The sequence below is a fragment of the Bombus fervidus genome, chromosome 5 (genome assembly GCF_041682495.2).
Source record: "Bombus fervidus isolate BK054 chromosome 5, iyBomFerv1, whole genome shotgun sequence".
Taxonomy (NCBI): Eukaryota; Metazoa; Arthropoda; class Insecta; order Hymenoptera; family Apidae; genus Bombus; species Bombus fervidus.
In genome coordinates this window covers 11,970,702-11,994,463 of record NC_091521.1, presented here as the reverse complement: position 1 = coordinate 11,994,463, position 23,762 = coordinate 11,970,702, and the positions used below count along the sequence as shown (strand labels likewise).

Here is a 23,762-nt window from a genome sequence, read left to right as displayed (position 1 = left end):
GTACACTCTTCACGTTCTCCGACGTATACCGCCTCCATATCGCTCTTGGTCCAAAAGTACTTTTCGTTTTCAAGTGCGTCCGAGCACATGCGGGTTGATTTTCTTCTTTCTTCCCTTTTTTCTCGCCCTCGTTGCGTCACCTTCCTCTCGGTGTTTTACAACGATAGGTCAACGGCTAGTATTATGTCAAAGGGAATGCACTTTACTGTTCCCTTCTTTTCTTTTCTTTTTTTTTTTTTTTTTTTTGTTTTCCATTTGTATGGAAAAAGTTCCTCTTTGATTAAGAATTAACGTTTGAAATGAAAGCTGGGTAGCATGAGAGGAAGAATCGGATGAAAATAATAGCACAAGCAATAATTGCGAGTTAAGGGTTGAGGAAATGTCGGTAGATGGAAAATTAAATTAAGGTTAAAGAGTTTATGTCGAATTGAAAATGGATGCAATATTAATGAATTGAAAATTACAATTACACCGATGAGTTAAAATTTGTGGGGAAATTGGTGGATTAGAAATGCACTGCAAGTTTGTACGCGTTTGTGGGAAATTCAAAGTAACGAAAACGCACAAATTGGACGTATTACGCGAAAATAGACGAAATGTCTAAAATGTACTGCGCTTATTCTAATATTCTGCGGAGAAACTAAATTTCTACTGAAATTCCATCCGTTTAATTAGATTTACGAGAATACGAATTTCAATAAAAATCCGCTGTCCATCGTTGAATTACAAATTGAACGAATACTGACGAGCAGAAAGTTGAATTAACAAATCAGAAATTGAAAAATACAGTTCGTCTCTGAATCTGATACATCGATGAATCAAAAGTTAAAATCGTACTGCAAGATTAGCAAGCTATTAACAATCTATATACTAGAACGATCTTGACAAATTTAAGAACATAATACCAATGAGGTGAAAATTGGAACAGTAGACGCTCGCTTATCCGCATTTCCTTCGTACAAGCAAGTTAACCCTCAACTGCCTCGTTTGCCAACCTGTTCGAATAAACGACGTTCTATTGTATATTCTTCCCAACAAATATACCTGTCTGTATCATCGCGTTACGTTGATGGCCGTCATCGTCAAATCTGTGATTGACACGAGGTTGCTGCGTAATCGCGAGCAAGAAAAGTATTTCGCGGCGGTGTACACGAAGGTGGCAGTGGTTCGTAGCATGTGAGGGTGCGCGAAAGACACGAAGAGAAAAGAAGAAAGAAAATCGGCAGAGAGAATGAAAGAGAGAGAGAGAGAGAGAGAGATAAAGAGAACGAAAAGTGACAGAGGGAGTGATAATTTGTTAGCATGCGCGCACCCCAAATGCGCGAAATCCCGTCGAAGTGCGGCTCGTGCGCATTGTTTCCTTGTTTGCCAGGTGTTTCGAGTGCTCGGGCCGAGTGGGGGCCACGCCATTGTTACGAGAAGTCGTGCAACCGCTCGACAAAGCCGACGATCTAATGCTCTTTTATTGTGCATTGTGCTCGGCCAAATCAAGGAACGGGGAGCACGCTAACCGAGGGATCTCCACCCGTTTCGATGCGATAGGGGCGGAGGAGGCGCCTCCGCAGCCACCACCGCTGCCGATCGCAACAAAGAGAAACCCCGTGGTGGAGGTCTTCGAGATCCTGCAGCTTTTTACAGTGTTTACGCTGGCACGAGTCCACCGGTATCGATTTAACTCGCCAACAAATCGTTGTTTTTTAATGTTTTCTTGTTTCATCGTCTTGAGTTTGGATTGTAGTTATTTTAACGCTGTAACGACAGACGGAGTGGTAGTTTCATAGAAATCTTACGAGTAGTCGAGTATCTTTTAGCGAATGAAAAATTTCATTTCGATCGAGAATTCTATTTTAGTATAAATTGAACGTTAATACTGAACATAAAAACTGCCAGAATTTCTCCCCTTTTTTCGTGTTTCTCCTGAGCGTATATTCTCGATCGTCGAGTATTTCTACAAGAATTGGTAAGATATCGTTCCGCCGTTTAATAATTTCGTATATTTTTGCGAAACGTTTTTTTGTGATATATTATGGGATTTGAGAAATCGAAGTTGATTTAATACATGTTTTGCATTAGTTCAATATAATTTCATGTATAAAAAGGAAAGATAAAATATACCTCGTAAATTTCGTAAAAAAACATAATTTCTCATACAATACGAAGGTAATAAAAATGATATCTTAAATTGCGTTATCGTTATCGTTATCGCTAGAAAAATTTAATATTCACTGTGCATATAAATATAAAGATTACCTATACGTATACGTATATCGTGTCAAAATTATTTTATCGTTAACGATCATTTCTCTGAAAGGAGAATTATACATACAATGCTATCAAAAAATTTTACATCACTTGATACAAATAACATCAGGAAATAATTCACGAATCGCCCCCCCCAAAAAAAAAAAAAAAAAAGAAATAAAAATAAAAGAATAACACGAAACTATACTTACTAGAACTAGCCTTCCTAGAAACGAAGATGGAGTACGAATGTGTCGCATGCAAACGATCAAAGAGTCATAGTAGGTTTCTTCCAAAAGAAATTTATTCTGTTCCAACATTTTTAAAGTGAAAATTTATTCGAACGGTTCCGTTCGTTTTAGTGTGGTACTGCGACTCGTGTTCACCGGGAGACTGACAATAATGCACGGAATAAATCGTCATCGCGATATCTCGTCGTATTAAAAACATGACAATATCCCACGATTAATAGCGCATACATAAAGTCACCAATGTATTATCGTAGTTTATTATAGCGATGCGGAGTACTGTGTTCTAAACGTCGTCAAATTAGTTTCTTATTCCCCTTTCTTCCATTTCATAATTATTACACTATTTACGCTTATTATTCGTGTCCTTCGTCCTGCTTATGGAACTTTCCGTTTTCGCTAATCACTTACACGTCCAGACAGAAATATATATATATACTCACTTGCTCTATTCAATTACAAGTTTTCAAATAATTCCTCTCTTATGGTAAAAATCAAGCGTTTGGTATAGTTTTATCTTCGTCGTAAATTTTTTCCCCTCTTCCTTGTCCTTTCATTTTAAATGTTATCTTGTATAATGTATTAACTACGTTCATGTAAAATCGTAGTCTTTTTCCTCGTAGCAAATCGTTCATACCTTTTCACCGTGCAAAAAGGTCTTACATATTTGCTTAAGTACTTTGTTAGCTAAAATCCCTGAATAGTGTTTTCAGTGGTCGTGATATATTGCACAGATGTTACTATTATTATCGAAGAAAGTACGAATTCTTATTCTCGTGGGTGTAGAAATTTCGTAGTGGTTGAAACAATGTTAGTGGCGAAGTTGCGTGCAATGCAACACATTGGAGGTATATATTCCTTGTGTTTTACAGTGGTTTCTCTCCTTTTCTCGTCTTTTAATCCTTGTGTGATTTATCAGGCATTCATTCCCATATTTTCTTTATAAGAGGATACCGTATGTTCTTATAGAAGTATTAAGAAACTAATCCAAACATTTATTATTTAAACGTTGCTTCGATCTTCGCTTTTAAAACCAAATAATTCAATTTACAAAAGAGCTAAAGCTTTAAACTTACAAGTAGACCGTGTTATATTCGAAGTATTTATTGTGATATTCTAAGGGTGAAACAAATTTCCACCGGAATATCGTTTCTTTAATTACATTCATAGAGATATAAATTCGCATAAACATTCGTGGTCTACTTGTAATACACGCTTGTCCAATAACTCAGAATACTCGAACGTCCGTGTAAGATAGATTGCAACTAAGACGCTTTACGAATGAAAATTTGGCAAAGAAATTCTCCAGCGAACGTAATTCTTCGTTAATAGCGCTTATGTTTAGCACAAGTGTAGACATAGATTCGAAGCTTTGATATTTGAGAGATCTTTTATCAATTTTACGTCGATTCTGTAAAATAAAAATTTTACAAATTTCTACAGTTCTCCAAAAAAAAGTGTTAGACAAAAAAATATATAAACAGGTTGAAGCTTTAATATGTGCAGCATTTTTTATGGAAGTCTATTTCGAAACACACAACTCGATATAAAAGTGCCCAAACCACATGGAGACTCGGAGATGTATAATGATATTTTGTGATATCTTCATAAGAACATGGAAATTTATTTAAAGAATTATAAAAATGACTACCGGGTTGCTCACACAAGGGTTAATAGTTAATAACATCGAACATTAATTTTTTTTTTTGTTTTTTCATTCAATTAAGCCGCGTTATAATTCAAAATTCAAAATCACGTTATTACAATCTACGCTTTAACACAATTATTGCCATTGACGGTTCTCCGTTTGCTTTAATAAAGCGAATAATGTTGCTACGTAAAAAAATCTTTAGCTTTGGTTAATTGCGTTTATGCACGTTACACTTTTAATTACAAATTCACACGATTTGTCCCATTCTTCTTAATAAGCATCGTTATATAGATAAACACAGTTGTGTAAATTAAAATTAATTTTTTGGCGTTTGAATTCTTCACGAGCTATACAAATGATCAAACAGAAATTCCTCGCTTCATATTCGAAAGTGGAATTGCATGCAAGCTATATTATTGTCAGTAAAACTCTGACTATAATTTATATCCTTAAACAGATCCAAGGTTTCATTAATAAATTAAATAAATAATAAATAATTCTTCGTTTCAAGCGTTAAATGCATTCACCATAAATTATCAACATCTATCTACATTATAAATAACTGAAATAAATATAAAATATAAAAGTACATATACAATTTTTCTATTGCAAATAAACAATAAATAAAAGATCATTTAAAATTGATTCTATTTGTTGTAAATAAATTGTAATTGTAAACTATCTAGACTGACGGAGATTTTCTTCATTTCGTCTTTTCTCCTTTTTCCCATTTTTTCGTCTTCGATCGACAATCGATCATCGAATCTACTTTGTCCTTAATACGGTATCGATTCGACCTACGAACGAAGATCGTTCCAGTCAAAAAACGTATAAAAGTCACATTTTCATTCCCCAACGTTCCGAATAATCTAACTATCGAAGGAGATCCTCTCAGGCGTTCATTGTTGAAGCTATTGCATCTGAAATTGTTAGGCATTTTTTCCAAAAAATTACTTCAATATTTTCTGAAAATGTCTTTCAACATTTTTGTAGTTCTGAAATGATGTGACCCAAAAACGAGTGTAGTTCATGAAAATATTATTATAAATTTCATTATAGCCATTAATTATAGAATATATAGTTTCTTTGAACATGGATAATGTGTAAAATGTATAAAAGTATAAATAAAATATTCGAATAAATTATTATTAACATTGGAATACAGGTAAATAAAATATTTACACAAATAATATTGAATAAGTATCCTTAGAATTTAATCAAGATGCCTTTTGCTTTACTTGTATCGAAAAGGATGTAATTACTAATTGATTATAGTAAAAGAAGTTTCGAGTATAGAGCATGAAAGTGTATGGACCAAAATAATTAGTTAAATTTTGCTTTAAGAAGAAATGCGAAAGAACAAAATACAAATTGAAAGATGTCTAACCATTTCAATTGCAATAACTATTGACGATCAAGCCTATATTCTCTATATAATAACCCTAACTCACTCGGACATGACTAGTATCGTGATCGTATGAAACGAACAAAACAGAAACGTGATTGACTATCGCAATCAGTTGTAAAAAAGTGGAATGCTCATAAGAAAATTTTAGAAGATTTTATAAAAATGTAAAAAAATTTTTTAAAAATTAATTAACTCATGAAAAAAAGAAAAGCTTGGTTGCCTAATTCTTTCATTAAACGTGATGCAAATTCGATTAACAGAATTGATATAATTTCACTGGCACACAAAACGAGATAGTCTTTGTCCAAAAAACGTTCAATTCTCGTCTTATTAGGATATTAATACTCGTCTTATGATCAAATTATTAATCGTTATAAACGTCAGTCTCATAAACGCCATTGAATCACAGCAGTCTCTGTTTCATTATTAAAATTATGTATTTTATCATGTGATAGACTTGATATCACTTCAAATGCAGAATACGAATTAATATAAAACACTCTATAAAAATTAAGTAATCTAACTGAGACTGTCGTGAGCCATCTACGATGAAAACTAGCATTCGATCATGGAATATCTCAAAATGCATAATTTCACGTTGATTAAATCAAAATATTGTAAATTAGCGTTTAACATAAACTTTACGGAGCATCCCACTTTACTTCGAACCTAAGCATAATTACACTCTATGGACCGATGATCAGGAATTGAAAGCACGCGTCAAGATTACGACAAACAATTGGCCATACAAACTGTACCGCACATATACAGACCCCGATCGACGAATCAATTTCACGCTAACGCCGATATAACATTATGTACAAATTTATTAAAACAATGACTAGCAGTCGGTACGTAGCTCGTACCCCATCGATATCTCACTATCGATACGTTAAGACGAATCCTCTTCACCGATGGACCTAATAGTGAATCAACCATAAAAGAACGCGTTTATGTCACTATCAATCATTTCTAGTTCACATTCACACTATATAATAATAAATCTCAACTAAACAACATATTGTTAGCTATAATGGAGGCAATAAGTATTAATCGTTTAAAAATACCTTTCCTATATATTAATTTTTAAACGAATTTGAACTTCAAGTCGAAGGATAGGATTTTGCAATTCTAAGAAATAAATTTTCTTTATACGCATTTAGAAACTTTCTGAATGGATACGACGTGATAGAATATTTTTATTTGGAATGTATCTTTTATTGTAATGCTGTACTGTTGATGCAATAAACAGAAAGAGGTTTCATGTTAAGTTGCTACCCGGGTCATTTTTTGATCCGGCACTACTTTTTGGTATGGGATTAGAAATTAATAAATAGCGAGTAGAATTTATTCAATGTCATTGATCAACACGCGTGATCCCTATTATCATCTACAATCATTTGAAATTACAAAAAATTTCTCAATTGAAACCTAAAATAATCTTCTATTAATCTTTCCAAGATATAAATATCCAAAAAATGAAAAAAGGTAAATGGAAAAATCATTTACTAATCGTTACTTTATCACCTCATCACGAGTACTTCAATTCAACCTTTACTAAGTGCTCCGCAATTCTATCATAAACAACGGAACGCCATATTCAAGTCTTATTACCGCTTAATAATCTCCATCAACCAACGCTTACTGCCTCCATAATAGTCTAAACCCAACCGAGAAAAAAAAAAGAAACATAGATGGTACGCGATAACAGTCCACCTCTAACTCGAGGACTAAATAGAGCAATGACAGCTCAAAGCCCGGTACGTTCTTGTACAGATAAAGTAAACGCACCTCGTCGAATCACCCCGGCACCATCTCCGAAAACCCGGAACTGACACGTGAAAACTCATCGAAATGTCCAGCACCGTGCTTATTAAGGTAAAACACCCCTCTAACGACCCATCAATCGAAGAAATCGTCATCCCCGAACGGATCGTTCTCCCTGACAAATATATTCACCGATTCTGACTTCCTAATATGCTGATCGTTCCTCGACTTATTGTTATTGTTATTATTATTACTTCCAGCAGAGTACTTTCCTTGTCGACCATGATTCTTCAAAGGTAACGTGGTCGCTCTGTGTTCAGAGACGTTGTCTTCCATTTCTGACTTAAAAGCGAACGCATCGTCGTCGTATCTCAGGTGTCCATTGAAGAAAGAATCACGGCTGCCGTCCCCTGATACAAAATCGTCAGTCGTCTGATGAGCATCTTTGGATTCACAGGGAAGCTCTTCAGGCGTAGCTTTTTGGTCAGAAGGAAGCCTTTGTCTATCGGGCGAATCGCCCATGCCAGTAGCCGCGAAGGGTAAATCATCTTCGAAGTAACTAGATCTTTTGCTGTAGACCTCATCCATACCCATCGCTCTCCTGGGAGCCTTCGGATACCTAGTCGTAAACGAAGGACTCTGTGGTGATGGTTTCCGTTCACTGCCTTCAGAACGAATTCGTGGCTCCGCTGTAGCCAGAGATTCCACGGTAGAGGGGTCCACGTGTTCTACAGTTTGGGCAAAATCGTCCTCAAATGGACTCTGGGTCTTTGCGTGAGGCTGGCGAGGTTTGTGCCTGGGTATTCTCTTTCGGTGAAGACTCTCGCTCTTGGTATCTAGCTCCTCGGACCAATAAGGCCTATCCGCCCAGCTGTCATACTCCTGATCGCTACCCCAATAACTTTGACGACTCCTGGAACGTTGCGAAGATCTTACATATGGATCAGAGTCATTATCATTGCATTCGGACCTGGAGGTGCCGAATTTTCCTCGGGATTCAGGGTAGACCATGTCAGCGTTGCGTCCCTCGTTTGCACTATTTGGCCTCTTCGGCCAGTGTCGCTTTCTACCTGATTGATTATACCTTGGGGAATCGTCTCCTGGTCTATCGGAGCCATAGTCTTCGTTCCAAGCTGAAGGATAATCGTGTGGTCGTTCCCTGCTTTCTCTATAGTAATAGTAGCTTTCTCTACTAGGATAGTCAGAATCTGGTGGACCCGTTGATCTCCTATTCCAAAATCTGGCATCCTCTTCCCATCGTCTTCTCTCATATTTCCTTCTAGACCACCTATCGTCATCGTCGTATCCCATACTTTCTTGGCTACCAAACCTATCTTCCTTCCACAGCATCATTTTCCTTTTTCTTTCCTCGTCATAAAAAGGTCCATGCTCGTGTGGCCAGTTCCAACGTTGAGGCTTCGATCTGCATTTCCAGTGACCCTCGTAGTGTTCTTCTTCGTCCTTATACTGCATCTTTCTATGAGGATAATGCTTGGGTTCTTTCTCCCATTGACTCTCATCGTGCCACGGAGAAGTGTCACGAGGCCTGTGTCCGGAATTCTTGATCCATGCAGAATCGCGAGGCTTCTCCATCATCTTATCCCGGAAGCCTCTATCTCGTTTGCTCCCCGGACCACCTGTTTCCTCGTAGAAGCTCCTATCGCCGAAAGGAGCATCGAATCTTGGATAGTGGCTACATCTAAATCTGCCATCTCGTCCCCTTCCATTGCTCTCCTCGCTCTCTTCTTCGTCTTTCCACTCGTTATCACTATCACCTGATTGTTGGTACATGCTTCCTTTGAAAGACGTTTCTCTGTGGAACTCTTTTCCATCAGGAGACCACGGCGAAGTTCTACTAATCGAAGGAGGACATTCAGAAGGGGGTCTGTCTGAAACGAAGAGACCCGTGTCGAACTTCGTCCAACTGCTATCATCTTTACTTTCGTCTCTTTCTGGTTTTAATTCTGTAAATGGGCAGAAGATATCTTCAGGAATTAGAGACTTGGTTTTTGGTGCGTGTCCACTGCTGCTTAACATTTTAATCTCTTCAAAAATATCCATCCCCATAGAACTCGAGTCTTCCTCATTTTTAGACTGCTTTTTAGGACTGGAAGGTGGAGGTGTGTCAGAAAATAGATTTAGCAACTCCACCTCGGCTGAAGTCTTTTGCTGGGTCGACAATTGAATCACAGGAGACATTCTAGTGGAATTCGGTGTGTCTTCGTCAAGCTGTTTGACTGGTGGTTCTGGTTCGCCTATAATTTCACGTAAAGCCGCGTATTTGTCGCTGGATATAGATACAGAAGACTTTACCTCAACTTTATTTACTTCAACCAAGGGCCCATTACCCTCTTCTGTAGTTGTTTCTTTGGTTTCTGGTTTATCAGAATCCTCGTTGGATTCGCTAGGTTTGTCAACAGGCTCAGGTTCTTCTGTTCTCTCCTCAATGTCGATTATAGCTTTCGTTTTGTCAGATTCCTCTTCTTCTTGTTTCGTCAATAAATCTGTCGGTACTTCGGGCTCTGTCACTGGTTCTGTTTTACTTTCTAGTTCAATTGGCTGAACTTTTTCAAATGTCAAACTCGAAGATAGTTCAGTCGTGTCTTCAGACTTTGCCTCAATTTGTTCTTCCTTGGTCAGATCCTCGTTACTAGGCGGAAGTTTCACCGTTAGATTCACCAGAGTAGCCAAAGTTTCTGATCTGATCTCTTCGCTGGTTTCTTGTTGCTGACTAACTAATTCAAACTCCTCTTTTGTCACTTCCTCTTCCTCCGCGAATTCTTTCATGACGTTCTCTTCGTTCTTCTCCATCTGTTCCAGCTCCAACAGTTCTCTAAAAACAGCGTACTTATCATAAGTAGCATCCTGCTTGGTCTCCTGGTCGATGTTCGTTTTGGTAAAAAGCTGTGGCTCGTTGAACGGCTTCGGTTGCACCATGCTAGATACAGGTTGTGCTTGGACAGTACTAACTTGCTCTTGCTTTATAGGAACTGGTTCCTCGCTATCGCTGGCAGCAGCTTCCTTGGCTGACAGAGTAGCCAAGCACTCAGTCAACTGCTGAAGAGTTAGGCTAGTCAACTCCTTTACAGTCATCCCTAAACTGCTCGCCAATTCATCTAAATTGGCAGACGTTAATTGGCTTAGAGTGATATCCAACGAAGGTTTCGTCTTTTTGGGTCCAGTCGTCGAACTGGAAGTGGAAGTGAAAAACGAGGACAAATTCGTGGTAGGTACCATAGAACTAAACGAGTCCTCGAACGCCGACGTGGTCATCACGCTTATCAAATCCGATTTGCTAGACAACTGAACGGGCGGACTGAAATTATCATCTGACTGACTCTTTGCGTCCCTCGACGGACTCATGTTCCTGTCGCTTGTCGCCACGGGCTCTCTTTCAGGGAAGTCGTAGTGGAAGTATGTATCTGTGTGCGGCGGCCTTGGAGGAGGCTTTACAATACCCCTGACGCCCTGCTTCTTCGGTGGCAGAGGAGGAGGGTTGATTAGAATGTTAGCGATTCCTCGAGGAGGAGGTTCAGGTACGAGTTCCAGTTCCGCGGACGAAGTGGATAGTCTGGAGTTGGCGTCGGAGGGACAAGACTTTAGCGGAGATGCTGGTGAATCGCTGACTGTCGAGAAATCTACTGGGAACGGTTTGTCCATAGATGGTACTTTGCTGCCGGTGATATCAATGTCAAATTCTTTCTGGCGCGTAGTTTTTATGGGACTGGGAAGCTTTACCAAGCCATGCGTGGATTCTGTGGAGTCTTTGTCTATTCTACCGAGCAGAGAAACGCCTGCGGAAGTGGGAATAGTCGAGATTGCCGAGGATTTCGAGGTAGAAGAGTCTTCAGGAGGCAAAGACACAGAAAGAGGTTGATGATGAGTCGTTCTAGGCGTCATATCTGATTTTCTGGATGAATCACTGCGCATGAAAACTGATTGAATCGCCTCGGTTTCGTCGAATCGATCGAAATTCGCAAAGTTTGTGTCCTCGAATTGATTTTCTTTGGGAACTATGTCGTTTCGTGGTTTCACTGACTCTATGGGTTCTGAGAGGACGTTAAAGTTCGTTGGGAACGTGTCTGCCGAATTAGTAGACACTAAATCTTTTAGCACCTTCTTGGGAGGATTCTTCAGGTGTTGGAAGAAGTCCTTCTTGTCTACGTAAGGTTTTATTAGACCGGTTCCTAGCGGGTCCAACTCCGTGAACACGTCTATTTGTGGGCTCTTGGCTTGGGTCTGTAACAATTATCAAATACAAAGTATTTAATTAAAATCATAAATTAAATGACAGGGAGTCGATAGACAGTTTGGAAAGACTTCATGGATCAAAATCGATAATTGTGACCGATTATATAGTAATAGAGCAATCTGTCCCCCCAATGTTTTTAAAAAATCAACAGTTTTTACTTAGAGAACTTAGAGAATAATTATATTACTTACAATCCGAGTTAAAATATTCGAAATAATTTATTCTCTCTAAGACCATTATAATATTAATGTATATATAATAAATATTTACCTCTTCCACTTCCTTTTTAACCGGCGTATTTTTAGCCGAGCTGGTGAGCTCACTGTCACTAAAGAGATTCTCGGTTTCTTTGTCGAACCACTGAATTGTACTTTGAAGTGGAGGGGTCTTGCTAGTCAGAGTGGTCGCTGGACTCGACGTGATCGACGATTGGGTGCCTGGAACCGTTTGTTGTCGCTCTAGGTGGCCTCTTTTAGAGGATGACGGTGGTGGTGGTAGAATTGCTCGTACAGTATCTTCGAGCTACAAAAATACACAAAGAATGTTTTAAACAAAACATATTATTTTAACGAAATAATCTAAAAAATAAGAGCATACTAGATGTTAAAGCTAATTTTTTACATACCTTCATATTCGCGAAAGAATCACCGAATGGATCGGTTTCAAAGAGATCGTCAGCGGAAGGTGGTGGATTTTCAGGGGTAATTTTGTCCATGTGATGGATACCTTGCTGCAGAGAGTCCAATTCGAATTGTATATCTAATAAATCCCTAATAACGCCACTTTGAGGCTCGTTTCGTTTATCAGTTGACTTATCCGCCTCTGAATTAGCATTCCTTACCCGAAGAAGAGAGGACTCTGATCCTGCTGCACCCTGTCACAAAACGATTGAACAATATTAAATATTTAATAATGAAATTGTTCTAAAATTGTATATTTTATATGTTACAAAATGGGGTGCATAAATTTCCAGCCAGATCAGTTTTTCACTTTATATTTCAAAAGCGACATTTTAATGAATCTTAACTTTAACACCAGAATATAATCATATACTATACACAACTTTAATATTATATAACAGCATACAATGTTAATTTGTTATTCTGTTCGTTTGCTATATCTTATACCAAATATTGCTTTATTATAGCTTTTTTATATACTCGATATATAGAGAAGCAAGGAAGTGGCCCGAAACTTTCGCACATCACCGTATAATAAATTATTAAACATTTAAAACTAGCGACTGTTATCGAAAAGACCGTGAAAATACAAATATAGTTAAAAAGGAAATGACAATTACTTTAGTGTCAGGGGTAGGTTCGACAAAGATGCCAGTGGTATGAAATTTAATAACGTTTATAGCGTTCTGCTCTAAGTGCTGCTTCGTTAGCTCGATCTCCTTCTTTTTTAACTCGAACACCACTTGAAACAAGTCTCGCATCGCGATTACCACCTGCAATAAAATTTTTAAGTAAAAATGCTTTTACAATGCAGGAACTTGAAGTGTTTAATATAACAAGGTACAAAAGTTTGCTAATAAAGACAAACAATTTTACTTTAATCAAAAACTAAAACAGAGACACGATATAAAAATGTCAAAAGCAAATTCTTATTACTTTAAAAATACCTTTCGATTCAAACACGCTTCGAAATAATGGACAGTTGAGAGTTACGTCCTGCGTTATACCGATATACTAAACGCGCCGGACTATACACTGTCCGCAGTCACTTATGGCCTATTCCCCTTCTATTACGTGTGTCTCTCTCTTACAGTCTAGACACATGGTCAGCCACATCCTCCCTCTCTCTTACACCTTTATCGATAACCTTTAACCCGTTTAATTGCAAAACATTCTAATCGGTGAAGTTTCGTGTAAACGTCATACCAATGTTCTAATATTATTACTACGAGCACGATATTTTAAACACTAAAATATACATAATTAGACTACTGCTTTGACCTTTTCCTACGTAAAATCATGTAAAATAGGCGAAGCTGCGTATACTACGTGTAGCGATTTCCATCGAAAGCTTTAGCTATTTTCGTTGTAGCCTAATTAAAAATTAATTAATTAAAATTAATTCTTCTACGAAATTTAAGAAATGGGAAGATAATGGAATTCTACATGCGATAATGGAATTCTTAATGGAATTCTAGCTTATTAAAGAATGAAGAACACTCACAGTATTCGCGAAAGAAAATCGCATCTTGTTGGAAATATCGAGAAACCAAAGTGACGTTTGAAATAATATTGAGATTCGAACGTAGAAATGTTTGAAGTATAGTGAAAGACCTTCCGAACGCTCTTATTAAAAACCTTGGGGAGGGTACGACTAAGCTTGTAGATATAAGAAAATAACGCCAGAACTACCGACGACCAAAGTAAGTAATGAAACTTATACCAAAGAGATGCAAATGAAAGGTACGTGTAAAGATAGCCAATTCAAACAAATACACTTTCATCCATGTACTTTCGAAAAAATCATTCAAATTCCCAAAAATTCCATGAATGAAATTTCTTCTTCCTTCTTCTTTTTTAACTATCCTAATCGTTCCAGTGTTAATACACGTATCTGTCAAATCGGTTTGCTGCACAAAGCAAAAATGGAGAAAATTGATGTCATTATGTAGACATCAATTCATATCGTATGTAATACAAGCATCAATTTCAGTGAATGAAATTGACCTGTGAATCGCTCATACATTGGGTTGGCAACTAAGTGATTGCGGATTTTGTTATTACCACCTAATGACAAAATCCGCAATCACTTAGTTGCCAACCCAATAGTACTATTCAGCTTCGTCCTTTGAAATTTTTCTCCATGTCCGTTTCAAAAATATATCTATTAAAAATATATCCCCACCCAGCTGCCTGAAAAACGGCGTATTGCAAAATGGAATAGAGAAAAGAGGGAAAATGGAAAAGAAAGAGAGAGAGAGAGAAAGAGACGAGGGCCACGAAGAAATCGCAATCTCTTTGAACGAGTACGAAGGGAATCGCGTATAATCGAACAACAATCTCCCGCGGTGTATCGTTAGGGCGGCAGACTGAATCCTATAATGCAATTATTTACATACCCCTGCGGAATTACTGGAGCTACCGAGGTCGATATTGCTTCTCCGGATTGGACAAATATCATTTTAGATCCCCTTGCCTCGGCAAAGCGAATCGTTCACGATAAATGACACGGTTGTAGACCCACGTTTAAGGATCGTACTCGCGCACGAACGGCTCTCCTATCGAATCAACGCGTACCAACCTTGTGCTTTTGTTGTTTCTCAAAGGCAATATCCGTGCCGGTGACGATATAATGCCCGGCTGTTCTTGCGTTCATCGCCTCTCGCTTTTTATCGATCACACAGACTAAACGGTTTCTTTATGTCGATAGTGGTTCGCTAATTATTGTTAATTTTTTAAACTTTCGACGAACGTGCGTTGTGTCAGGTTTAACGCGAATTATCGTAGCGTAAACGTTAGTGTTTAGTCATCGTTGTTCTTAGTAGCTTTTGAACTCGGCAATTGAGGATTCTCGGAAGGCGAATTTAATGATCGTAGAAAATTGTTGATTAATTTCATTTTGATTGGGTACATAAAGTTAACTGTTTCACATTACTCGTTGGTAAGGTAATCGATAAGGTACATTAGCAGATAATTAGTGCAAATATTTCAAAGGTATTAGGATATAAATAGAATAAAATTGTAATTCTGGTTATAGGAGAGATATGAATATAATATCGCTAATTATAAAATCTAGTAGGAAATATAGCATTAAAATACGTTTATAACGTAATATAAACGTGCAAAAATTCATAAATTTGATTTATTCGTAAATTTCGTTAAATTAACCATTTAAGAGATAGTACGATTTAAGAGTAATACAGCAACTTGTCACTTTTTCTACATTTTATTTTACCTGTTTCCCATTCTCTTGTTATACTTCATTTATAAAAGTCATTATTCAAACATTAAATTAAAATAAGAATTATGCAGAAATTACAATCTGTTGTTTTTACCAACGAGCGGACGAGGAATAGCAAAGTCAACTTCTTACGATCGATACTTAGTACTCATAATTTTTCTGATTAACGCGATAGAAGATAAGATGCACTGGATGAAAACTGTGAAAAACTTACTTGATTTGCTGCTTTATCTGTCTTGATGCCAAAGAAACGATGACCCGTGTCTGGTGACCCAAAAATATATCCAAAAGCCCTCGAATCGCTCATGTCCTGCGCGATGAACGATATCTTATGTACAGGATGGTGATACAGACAGTCCTGGAACGAACAAATTTTGATCATGTAAAAAACTATCCATTTCATGTACATATACACAAAAGTAACTAAAAAAATATTTTGTTACTAAAATTAAAAAAATATTTTATTTTAATTGAATAAAACACTGTTAAAAGATTTGGTTACTTAAAAAAAGAATGTAATATTCAATCGTTGAAAAATGAAATCCTTGACGAATATTTCTCTGTAGAAAGTTAATACTTTACTTTTATCATTTGTTATCGGATATTTATTTTATTATGAAATCTGTTATGGTTGTCATTTTTTAGAGTCATTACCCCAGACTTCTCGTCCCGCAAGCGTAATCCATCGATGCTGACCTGAACGGCGATTCGTTGTTTGTGTTCACCAGCAGCTCGAATCGCCATCTTCAGATCCGCCAAAGCTGCTTGGCACATCCGATCCCCGCGTGCTTCCGATACTTCCAATATGCCAATCAGCTTCGCCTTGAACGACACACCCTCCCCAAGAAATCGGGTTGGTTCGTTCTTGACTGCGAAACAGGCACAAACAAGATTATTTATATAGTTTCAACAAATAAGTGTTTTTTCCAATTAAGAAACGAAGAAAGAAAATTGGACAGCGTTCGTAATAAATCTCTGCTATGATTTAAGAAAGAGGAAATATTTCTCGAACAACAAGCATGAATATTTTTCGAATAATAAGTAGTAATACTCGGCATTTCAACTCCAATCCGAGTAAATGAAAAAGTTCCATTGAATAAAATTTCCATAAGGAGAAAGAATCCGAGCGTAAGAGCGTTATTTATTCACGCGTTGAAAAATATTGCTTGTAATAGATTTCGCTAATTATTTCTCTGAAAACGGAAATACTTCTTGCAAAAGGTAAAAATACTAATAATACCTATTCTATATTTGAACTTGAACCTGGATGAAAGAGGAAATATCGAAACGAGTCTATAAATTTCGATAGAGAAAAAAGGACAACTTATATAAGAGCTTTATTCGTCCAATGAAAAATCCACAAGCTTTCACTTATTTGCAAAAGTGAAAATACTTATCCCTGTATAAGTAGTAATAGCATTTCGAACGATCCTAAATTAAATTAAAAAGAAAGTTTTAATTAATATAAATATCGATAAGAGAAGGAAGAGAATCTAAATCGGTAAATTACCAACGAGTCTATCAAGTGATTCGTAAATCATTCGCAACAGTAGAATTGCTCCTCTCATTACAAGTAGTAATACTCAGTGTTTCAACCCTATGCAATTTCCTACACACTCGAGAATTATTAAATAACGTTTCATCTACCGATGTCTCCATCCAAGAACGAAAAAAGAGAAAGGTTCCAAGATCGAATTATTATTCGTAGAAAAGGAGAGGCGAATAATAGGAAGGAGAAATAAATTGCTTATCCGAAGGATACTCGAAAGGATTCTCGTTTGATGGTTTCGCCGGGTGAACTGATCGTGTGGTCGATCGATATTAAGTTCAAGAGGCTTGAAACCATCGCCAACGGATCGTTTCGAATCCCCGCTGTTTCGAGTTCGATAATTCGATAGAATCACGTCGTACGGGATTCAACTTGGTCCCGGCTTCAACCAGACCGCATGCAGGGATATTAAAACGAGCACCAACCGCGACAGATTTCGCGTTACTTTGTTAGTCGTTGCACGGTTCTTCGTCCTCTATCCGCTGGAAAATTGATCTCGTTAAGCCTATATAATATAGCCAGTTGCTGACGAATTTAAGAATAAAACGTTGACGATTAATTCGAAATTAGACGACGGCAATCGCGTTCTCGTCCGTTCTCGTCGTGATCTTTAAATTATCTGATATTTCGGCACTTTGCTTCGAAATATCAAATCGCGATTATTATTGGATTCAATTCTAATCGTGAAGTAATCTTACTTTATAAAACTGGATGTCATTTCGTTTTATTTTTATCTGTCTCAAACTACATCCTCCGAGCGATGATGTATTAAGAACGAGATATAAAAATGCATGTTATTCTATAAAAAGAACGTAAAATGTTTCCGACTACGAACGATAGCAACGGATGATCAAATCCAGAAACTACAATATCAAAGTCGATATTGTAAATAAATTTATATACTTATAAATTTTGATACTTCGTTTCATTTCATAAGATACGTTTTCATCTCATCAAATTCTCAAATATCCCGATATATTCTCTATCGATTTATCATTTTACCAACGAATAAACAACTGCGGCAGCTTTCAATTGCTATTAAACATACACCATCGCTACCCTACAGTCATCTCGACCATCATATAGAAAATTCTCTCTTTCAATCATCAAGCAGGCATCCCCTCGCGAGTCTTAATCTCTGGCCACTCGTACCTCCTCGATTTGCCTTTCTACAGACAATTTATCGAAATGTCCGTGCACACCCCATTCTAACATGAACGCGTACAGCTTCTTTAACGCACACTTTGCACGACCCCTCGCGACTTTAATGGCCACTAGGCACACCGGCGCATTTGTTTGAACGTACTCGTGCGACTCGAGTGGAGAACGCCAACTGTCGATACTCGAGCTTCTATCCGGATAACCAATTCATGCCCTTCCCACCCCCTCGACGCGGTCACCTTTGTACGCCCTTTGTATCCCGTTCTAGTCCTTGGTTTTAGTCGATGCACGCTGCCTATTTAGCCTAACACTGTGTCACAACTATACTACGTGATAGTACGTCAAAATATTGATCGAAGGAATAGCATAATAGATCGATAAGGCGCACTTAAGGAAACTACAAAAATATTTGTACACCGCTATATCTATTATGGTATTTGTATACTAATTAATTAGTCTGTCGCTGTTACTATGCTCCGTGATGGTGCGTCAAAATATTTATCGAAGGAATAGCATCATGGATCGATAAGGTTCATACGGTAACTACGAAAATATTTGTACACCGCTGTATCTATTATCGTATTTGTATACTAATTAATTAGTTTATCGCTGTCACGACTATAGTACGTGATACGTAGCACGTAAAAGTATTGATCGAGGGAATAACATAGATCGTTAAGATGCATCTTAACGCTACAAAACTATTTCTACACTGTATATATTGTTGTATTTATATACTAATTAATTAGTCTATCGCAGTCACAATTATGCTACGCGATGGTACTGGTGAAAAGAATAATGATGAATCGATAAGGTACGTACAGTGGCTACATAAAATGTACCTGCACATGGCTGCGTTTATTCTCGTGTTTATATACTAATTAATCAGATTTGACTATAATAAATTTAGTACTAGAGGTAGAATTAGAAGTTAGAGTATATAATAGCGGTAACTATTATTGGAATGATCTTTTATAAGACATTACGAGAAATTTTTTACAGATAATTAAAATAACAACAACAACAAAACAAATATTAGAATAAAACGTAAATCATTTCCTGATGAATATTTTGATCAAGAAATAGCTTAAGATATAGGTAGGATAATCTTTAATTCATACAGAGTTATAGCGGATTAAAATTGTGCTACTGTTCGAACGATTCTTTATCTTTGTGAATAACTAACTGCTCCTCTTAGTTCAAAATTTCAGTCTTCTTTTCGTTTCTCAAGATATGTCGAGCTACGTGAAGTTTCCCCTGTATTTCATTTTCTAAGCCAAGTTACATTATATAGGAAATAATTATATTATAAATAAAATAATGGCTCACTATAGTATATTGAATGAGAAAAACGGAAGATGACACAGAGTTGATGACTAAACTTCAGGTTTCTTCAGTTTCGAAATGATAGGTATAGCATTTTAATTAATAATTAATACGCTGTAAACAAACTTCTATTTTTGTACATGATATCCTTCGAGATTCAATTATAGTCGAAATTGAACAAAACGATTGGTGCACGCTAAAATAGATCAATAACAGATCCACAGAAATTTAATTTCTCCCGTCACAAAGAAGATATTTTGGATTTGCGTGTCACAGGACATCGTCGATTGTTTTGTCGATACAGAAATATCGCAGGAAACTGCTTAACGTGGTAATTTCAGTGGTAAAAAGTACTTCATAGATCAAACATAATAATGAAACAAGGAATGTTAAAAATGCTACTTCTGTAGACGATGAATTAATTTGATTTAATACGTTCAATCTTCTACTAAGTTGTTATCAGACAATTCAGAATGTGCATCAAGCACGAACATGTTGGACGTAAACTAAAATTTCTAGTAAATTCTGTGCTTTTGTGTGTGTGTGTACGTGCGTGCGTGCGTACGTTAGAACGTGCAAGCGTTCAAGTGTGCGTTACAACGTGCGTTACAACGTTCGTTAGAGCGTGCGAGCGTTCGAGCGTGCGTTACAACGTGCGTTAGAGCGTGCGTTACAACGTGCATTAGAGCGTGCATGCGTTAGAGCGTGCGTGTGTGTGTGTGTGTATACACAGAAACTTCTAAAATTACCGAATTACTATCCAAAGTCTTCGTTAATTTTAATTACCGAAATTCTTAGATAGATTATTAAGTAACTTTTAATAAGTCTCATATGTTATTCTAGATGACGTTTACTCGAAAAATTCGTTAGTCACTTATTGCACATAGTTACTCAACATTGTTATAAATGGTTATAAATTCTTATAAATGGTTATTACAGTCATACTAATACACAATTTAACATAATAATATACTGTAAGAATAATAATCTTAATAATATGTATTAACAATGTAATATTTATAACATTTTTCTCTAATTAAATTGGTATTTGTATGTACGATACTCTTGCTAGATAATATTTCACATATTCCCTTTTCCAAACATTACGTCACAGCTTGTCTATTGTCAAACACAATTACATAAAATGAGTTTTACTTTAGGGGAACGTGATTTACCGGTTCATTCTATATCTGTTGTATTTCCCTTCTTACTTGTATGCATAGGACATGTCTATATTAACTCGAACAGAACATTATTAATTAAAAGATAAAAAGGAGCAAGCGTAAAAGTCACGTTACATTTTAAGGGTGACTCATCTTTATTTAATCTCTTTATTTTTATGTACATTCAACTTATATTTCGATTTCGCATTGAAATTTTCAATAAATATATTCTGAACGAATATTCTGAGTATACATGTTGAATTCAATTCATTTATCTTTTGAATCTGCAATGTTCAAACTCAGTGAATTTAAAGCGAAGGATCAAAATTGTTGCCACGTAGAACTAATTGTCAAAGTAGTATAATCCTTAATATCAGGTGTCCGAAATATGTAGTGCTGCCATCTATTAGCGGTACGACGTACAAACAAACAAACAAATCAACAAACTACGTTACCACGGTCGGTAAATTATAAGTCTATAATGAAAGCTCGCGCGAAAACCACAAAATTAACAGTGTCGTCCTCAACAAAAGCACCCAGCATTTCATCAGCTCCTTCGAAACTATGCGGCTCACGTATTTATTCAATACATTCTACGTTATTCATGTACGAAATTAATCTGTGTGGCCCAAATCGAGCAACCGTCATCTTTCTCCCTCTTACAGAATAGGGAAGCCATATTCCAAAGCTCCCTTTGACCGATCTACAGGGTGATATCACACAACGTAATTCTTACGAGAACGTCGAAGATCCCACGAAACAGGCTAAGACTATCAGAGGCCACATAACTCGCCGATACGTATATCACAATGTATACACCAGATACACAGGACGACGTCAATACCGCACGAGTTTAATGGTATCCACGAGAAACTTGTGTAAATTCGTTTACGGGGGTGGCTTTTATTTTCTTTTTTTCTCTCCCTTTCTTTTCTTACTTTTTCTTTTTTACTCACACTTGCACGGACTGTTTTTCTTCCGTAAGGTCTGCATCGATAGTCCCGTGTAGGCGACGAGAAAGTATCGGATATAGGAGAGGAGAATGCTACCGATCTTCTCTCTCGGCGCACCCTCGGCCGCCGTACTATCGTGGATGGAATTCTCAACACAGACACATGTCGCTCACACGTCTCTTTCTCCCTCTGTTTCTGCGATTCCTCTTCTGTCGCGCTTTCTTCCCGTTGCTCTCCCACTCGTTCGCTCCTTCTCCGTCTGTCTCTCTCCGTTCACTCCCACTACCCTATTCCCCTTTCACCCCCGCGACCTATCTTATGCCTTAGCTATCCTAGCTGGCTGTTACTCTGCCGTTACTCTTCCGTTACTCCCTCTGTCTCCTTCGATTCGTGTATTTCCACGGGAGTATGAGGCTGGCGCGTTTCACGTACGGTCGGTACTTCTTGTCCAGGAACACGGTCCACTTTGTCCCAGACACGCAGGGAAAACGCCGAAAACTTGTCCAGACACTGTTCAAAGATCGGTTTCTCGCGGTACACGCGCGTCGCGTAAAAATACAGAGGAAGTAACAGCTGCCTCTGCCGGCACGGGTCACCCATGTTAGCCTCTCTTATTGATCAATAATATACCATCTAGTACGTGGCGTCGTCGCTTCGGGGCCACAGAGAGCATTTCCCGCTTCGTGCGCGCTTTTCCACGCCGAATCTACACTCTTCTATTTCATCCCCTAGTGTTTTCACTATCTGAAAGCGAGAAGCTACTTTTCAAATGTTGATTTTTCTGATAACGAATTATAGTTGTATATATATCGATTAGATTATTCCTTTTTTTTTCCACTATTTGGATATCGACTGAGAAGACATATCGATGGGTAGACTGTTTTTATACTTCGTGACAACCTTCATTGCGGGGTGGCACAACTGCAAGTGATGTCGTGGCGTTCGTGATGCTTTTCCGTCTATAGTTGGCTGTTGCCAGCTACTGTTGCGCGAGAAAGACGGAGAATTAAAAATTACCATGTCATTGCGTGGTAATATGTAATTATTGTTTGGGATAGGTCGATAAATGCCGACCATTTTCTTCATTGTTCTCTTTTACAATTCATCGTTTAATATTACAAAAAAATCGGATTGATAGTGGTGCAGTTGTGTATAAGAGTGGATTATTTTATCCTAGTGCATTACGAAGTATTTATACAATCAGATTTTGTATTTTCTTGTTGGCATATTATTAGCAGGAAAATTACAAGGGATTAAATAAATGTTAATTATTTCATATAAGATCGATGCACGCGAACTGTTGAATACAATCCGTATCCTATATAAAACTATAATGAATTTATATTTTGATATTCAATGTCGAGCATTGTACTGAATTTATTCAATTTATTTCCATTTGATTTTAATACAATTAAAAACGAATGTTCCCGCGAGGTGGTGGGTCATAAACGAAACAGAGTCGATAGGGATGCGAAGTTTGAATTATGTACACATATATGTATTTCATCCTAGTGACGATAGATGGTACTGTAAATTTGCGCGCAAAAATTGAATCTTTTCTAAAAGGAACAAAGTATACTTTTTGTATTCACTTCCTGCATAAAAGCATAGGATAAATAATAATCAATGCAGTTTATGTAACTTTAGTATCTTCTGTACATATTGCAAATTTCAATTAGATATTCATTAATTTTATTCAATTTAGTTCTTTGAATCAATCATGTACATTGAATGTTAAAAATTACTAAACAACTACTAAGAATTTTACAAAATATATTTGTTATATTATTTATTGCGATAATTTTGAAGAAAATGCACTTTGTTTATTTTTAAACAATAAAACAAGATGCATTTTTGTATGATTTATATAAAAGGAAACTTATTAAAATAAAGAATTATGAATTAAAAATTGAAAAAATTATCATTTTTATTTCTTATAAATAAATATCAGGTATATATATATGATATGCAAAAGTTTTTAATATTTGCTGTTATTTTCTGACGTAAATACGAAGCTTCATAAACTTAACAATCTTAATACTACTGAAAGTTCTTTACTATGATTTATCTCCCTCATGTTGAAGGTTAAATGAATTTAACTGCAATATTTTACGAAGTGCGA

The 23,762-nt window shown here is 36.9% G+C and overlaps 1 protein-coding gene across 3 annotated transcripts; it reads right to left on the bottom strand.

Moving 5' to 3' along the window:
• Nucleotides 1-2,527: 2,527 nt before the first annotated feature.
• On the bottom strand, nucleotides 2,528-22,486 carry Dab (DAB adaptor protein). 3 transcript variants are annotated; one of them, XM_072002871.1, is made up of 7 exons: nucleotides 21,644-22,485; nucleotides 16,143-16,357; nucleotides 15,703-15,846; nucleotides 12,868-13,020; nucleotides 12,193-12,441; nucleotides 11,838-12,089; nucleotides 2,528-11,554 (listed from the first exon to the last, which is right to left on the bottom strand). In XM_072002871.1, the coding sequence occupies exons 1-7, from the start codon at nucleotides 21,678-21,680 to the stop codon at nucleotides 7,451-7,453; spliced, it is 5,154 nt and encodes a 1,717-aa protein (XP_071858972.1). In that variant the 5' UTR covers nucleotides 21,681-22,485; the 3' UTR covers nucleotides 2,528-7,450. The 3 variants fall into 3 exon arrangements, with proteins under 3 accessions (XP_071858972.1, XP_071858973.1, XP_071858974.1); XM_072002872.1 differs by lacking the exon at nucleotides 12,868-13,020 and having other exon boundaries at nucleotides 21,644-22,486; XM_072002873.1 differs by lacking the exons at nucleotides 15,703-15,846; nucleotides 16,143-16,357; nucleotides 21,644-22,485 and adding an exon at nucleotides 13,195-13,287.
• Between the last annotated feature and the right edge of the window lie 1,276 nt (nucleotides 22,487-23,762).

Excerpts from the sequence above, each read along its gene's own strand:
- Dab (XM_072002871.1), bottom strand. The coding sequence starts at position 21,680 with ATGCAGACCTTACGGAAGAAAAACAGTCCGTGCAAGT. Across the intron at positions 15,847-16,142 it reads TGCGGGACGAGAAGTCTGGG|GACTGTCTGTATCACCATCC; the intron begins GTAATGACTCTA and ends TGTTCGTTCCAG. Across the intron at positions 11,555-11,837 it reads TTAAAAAGGAAGTGGAAGAG|ACCCAAGCCAAGAGCCCACA; the intron begins GTAAATATTTAT and ends TAATTGTTACAG.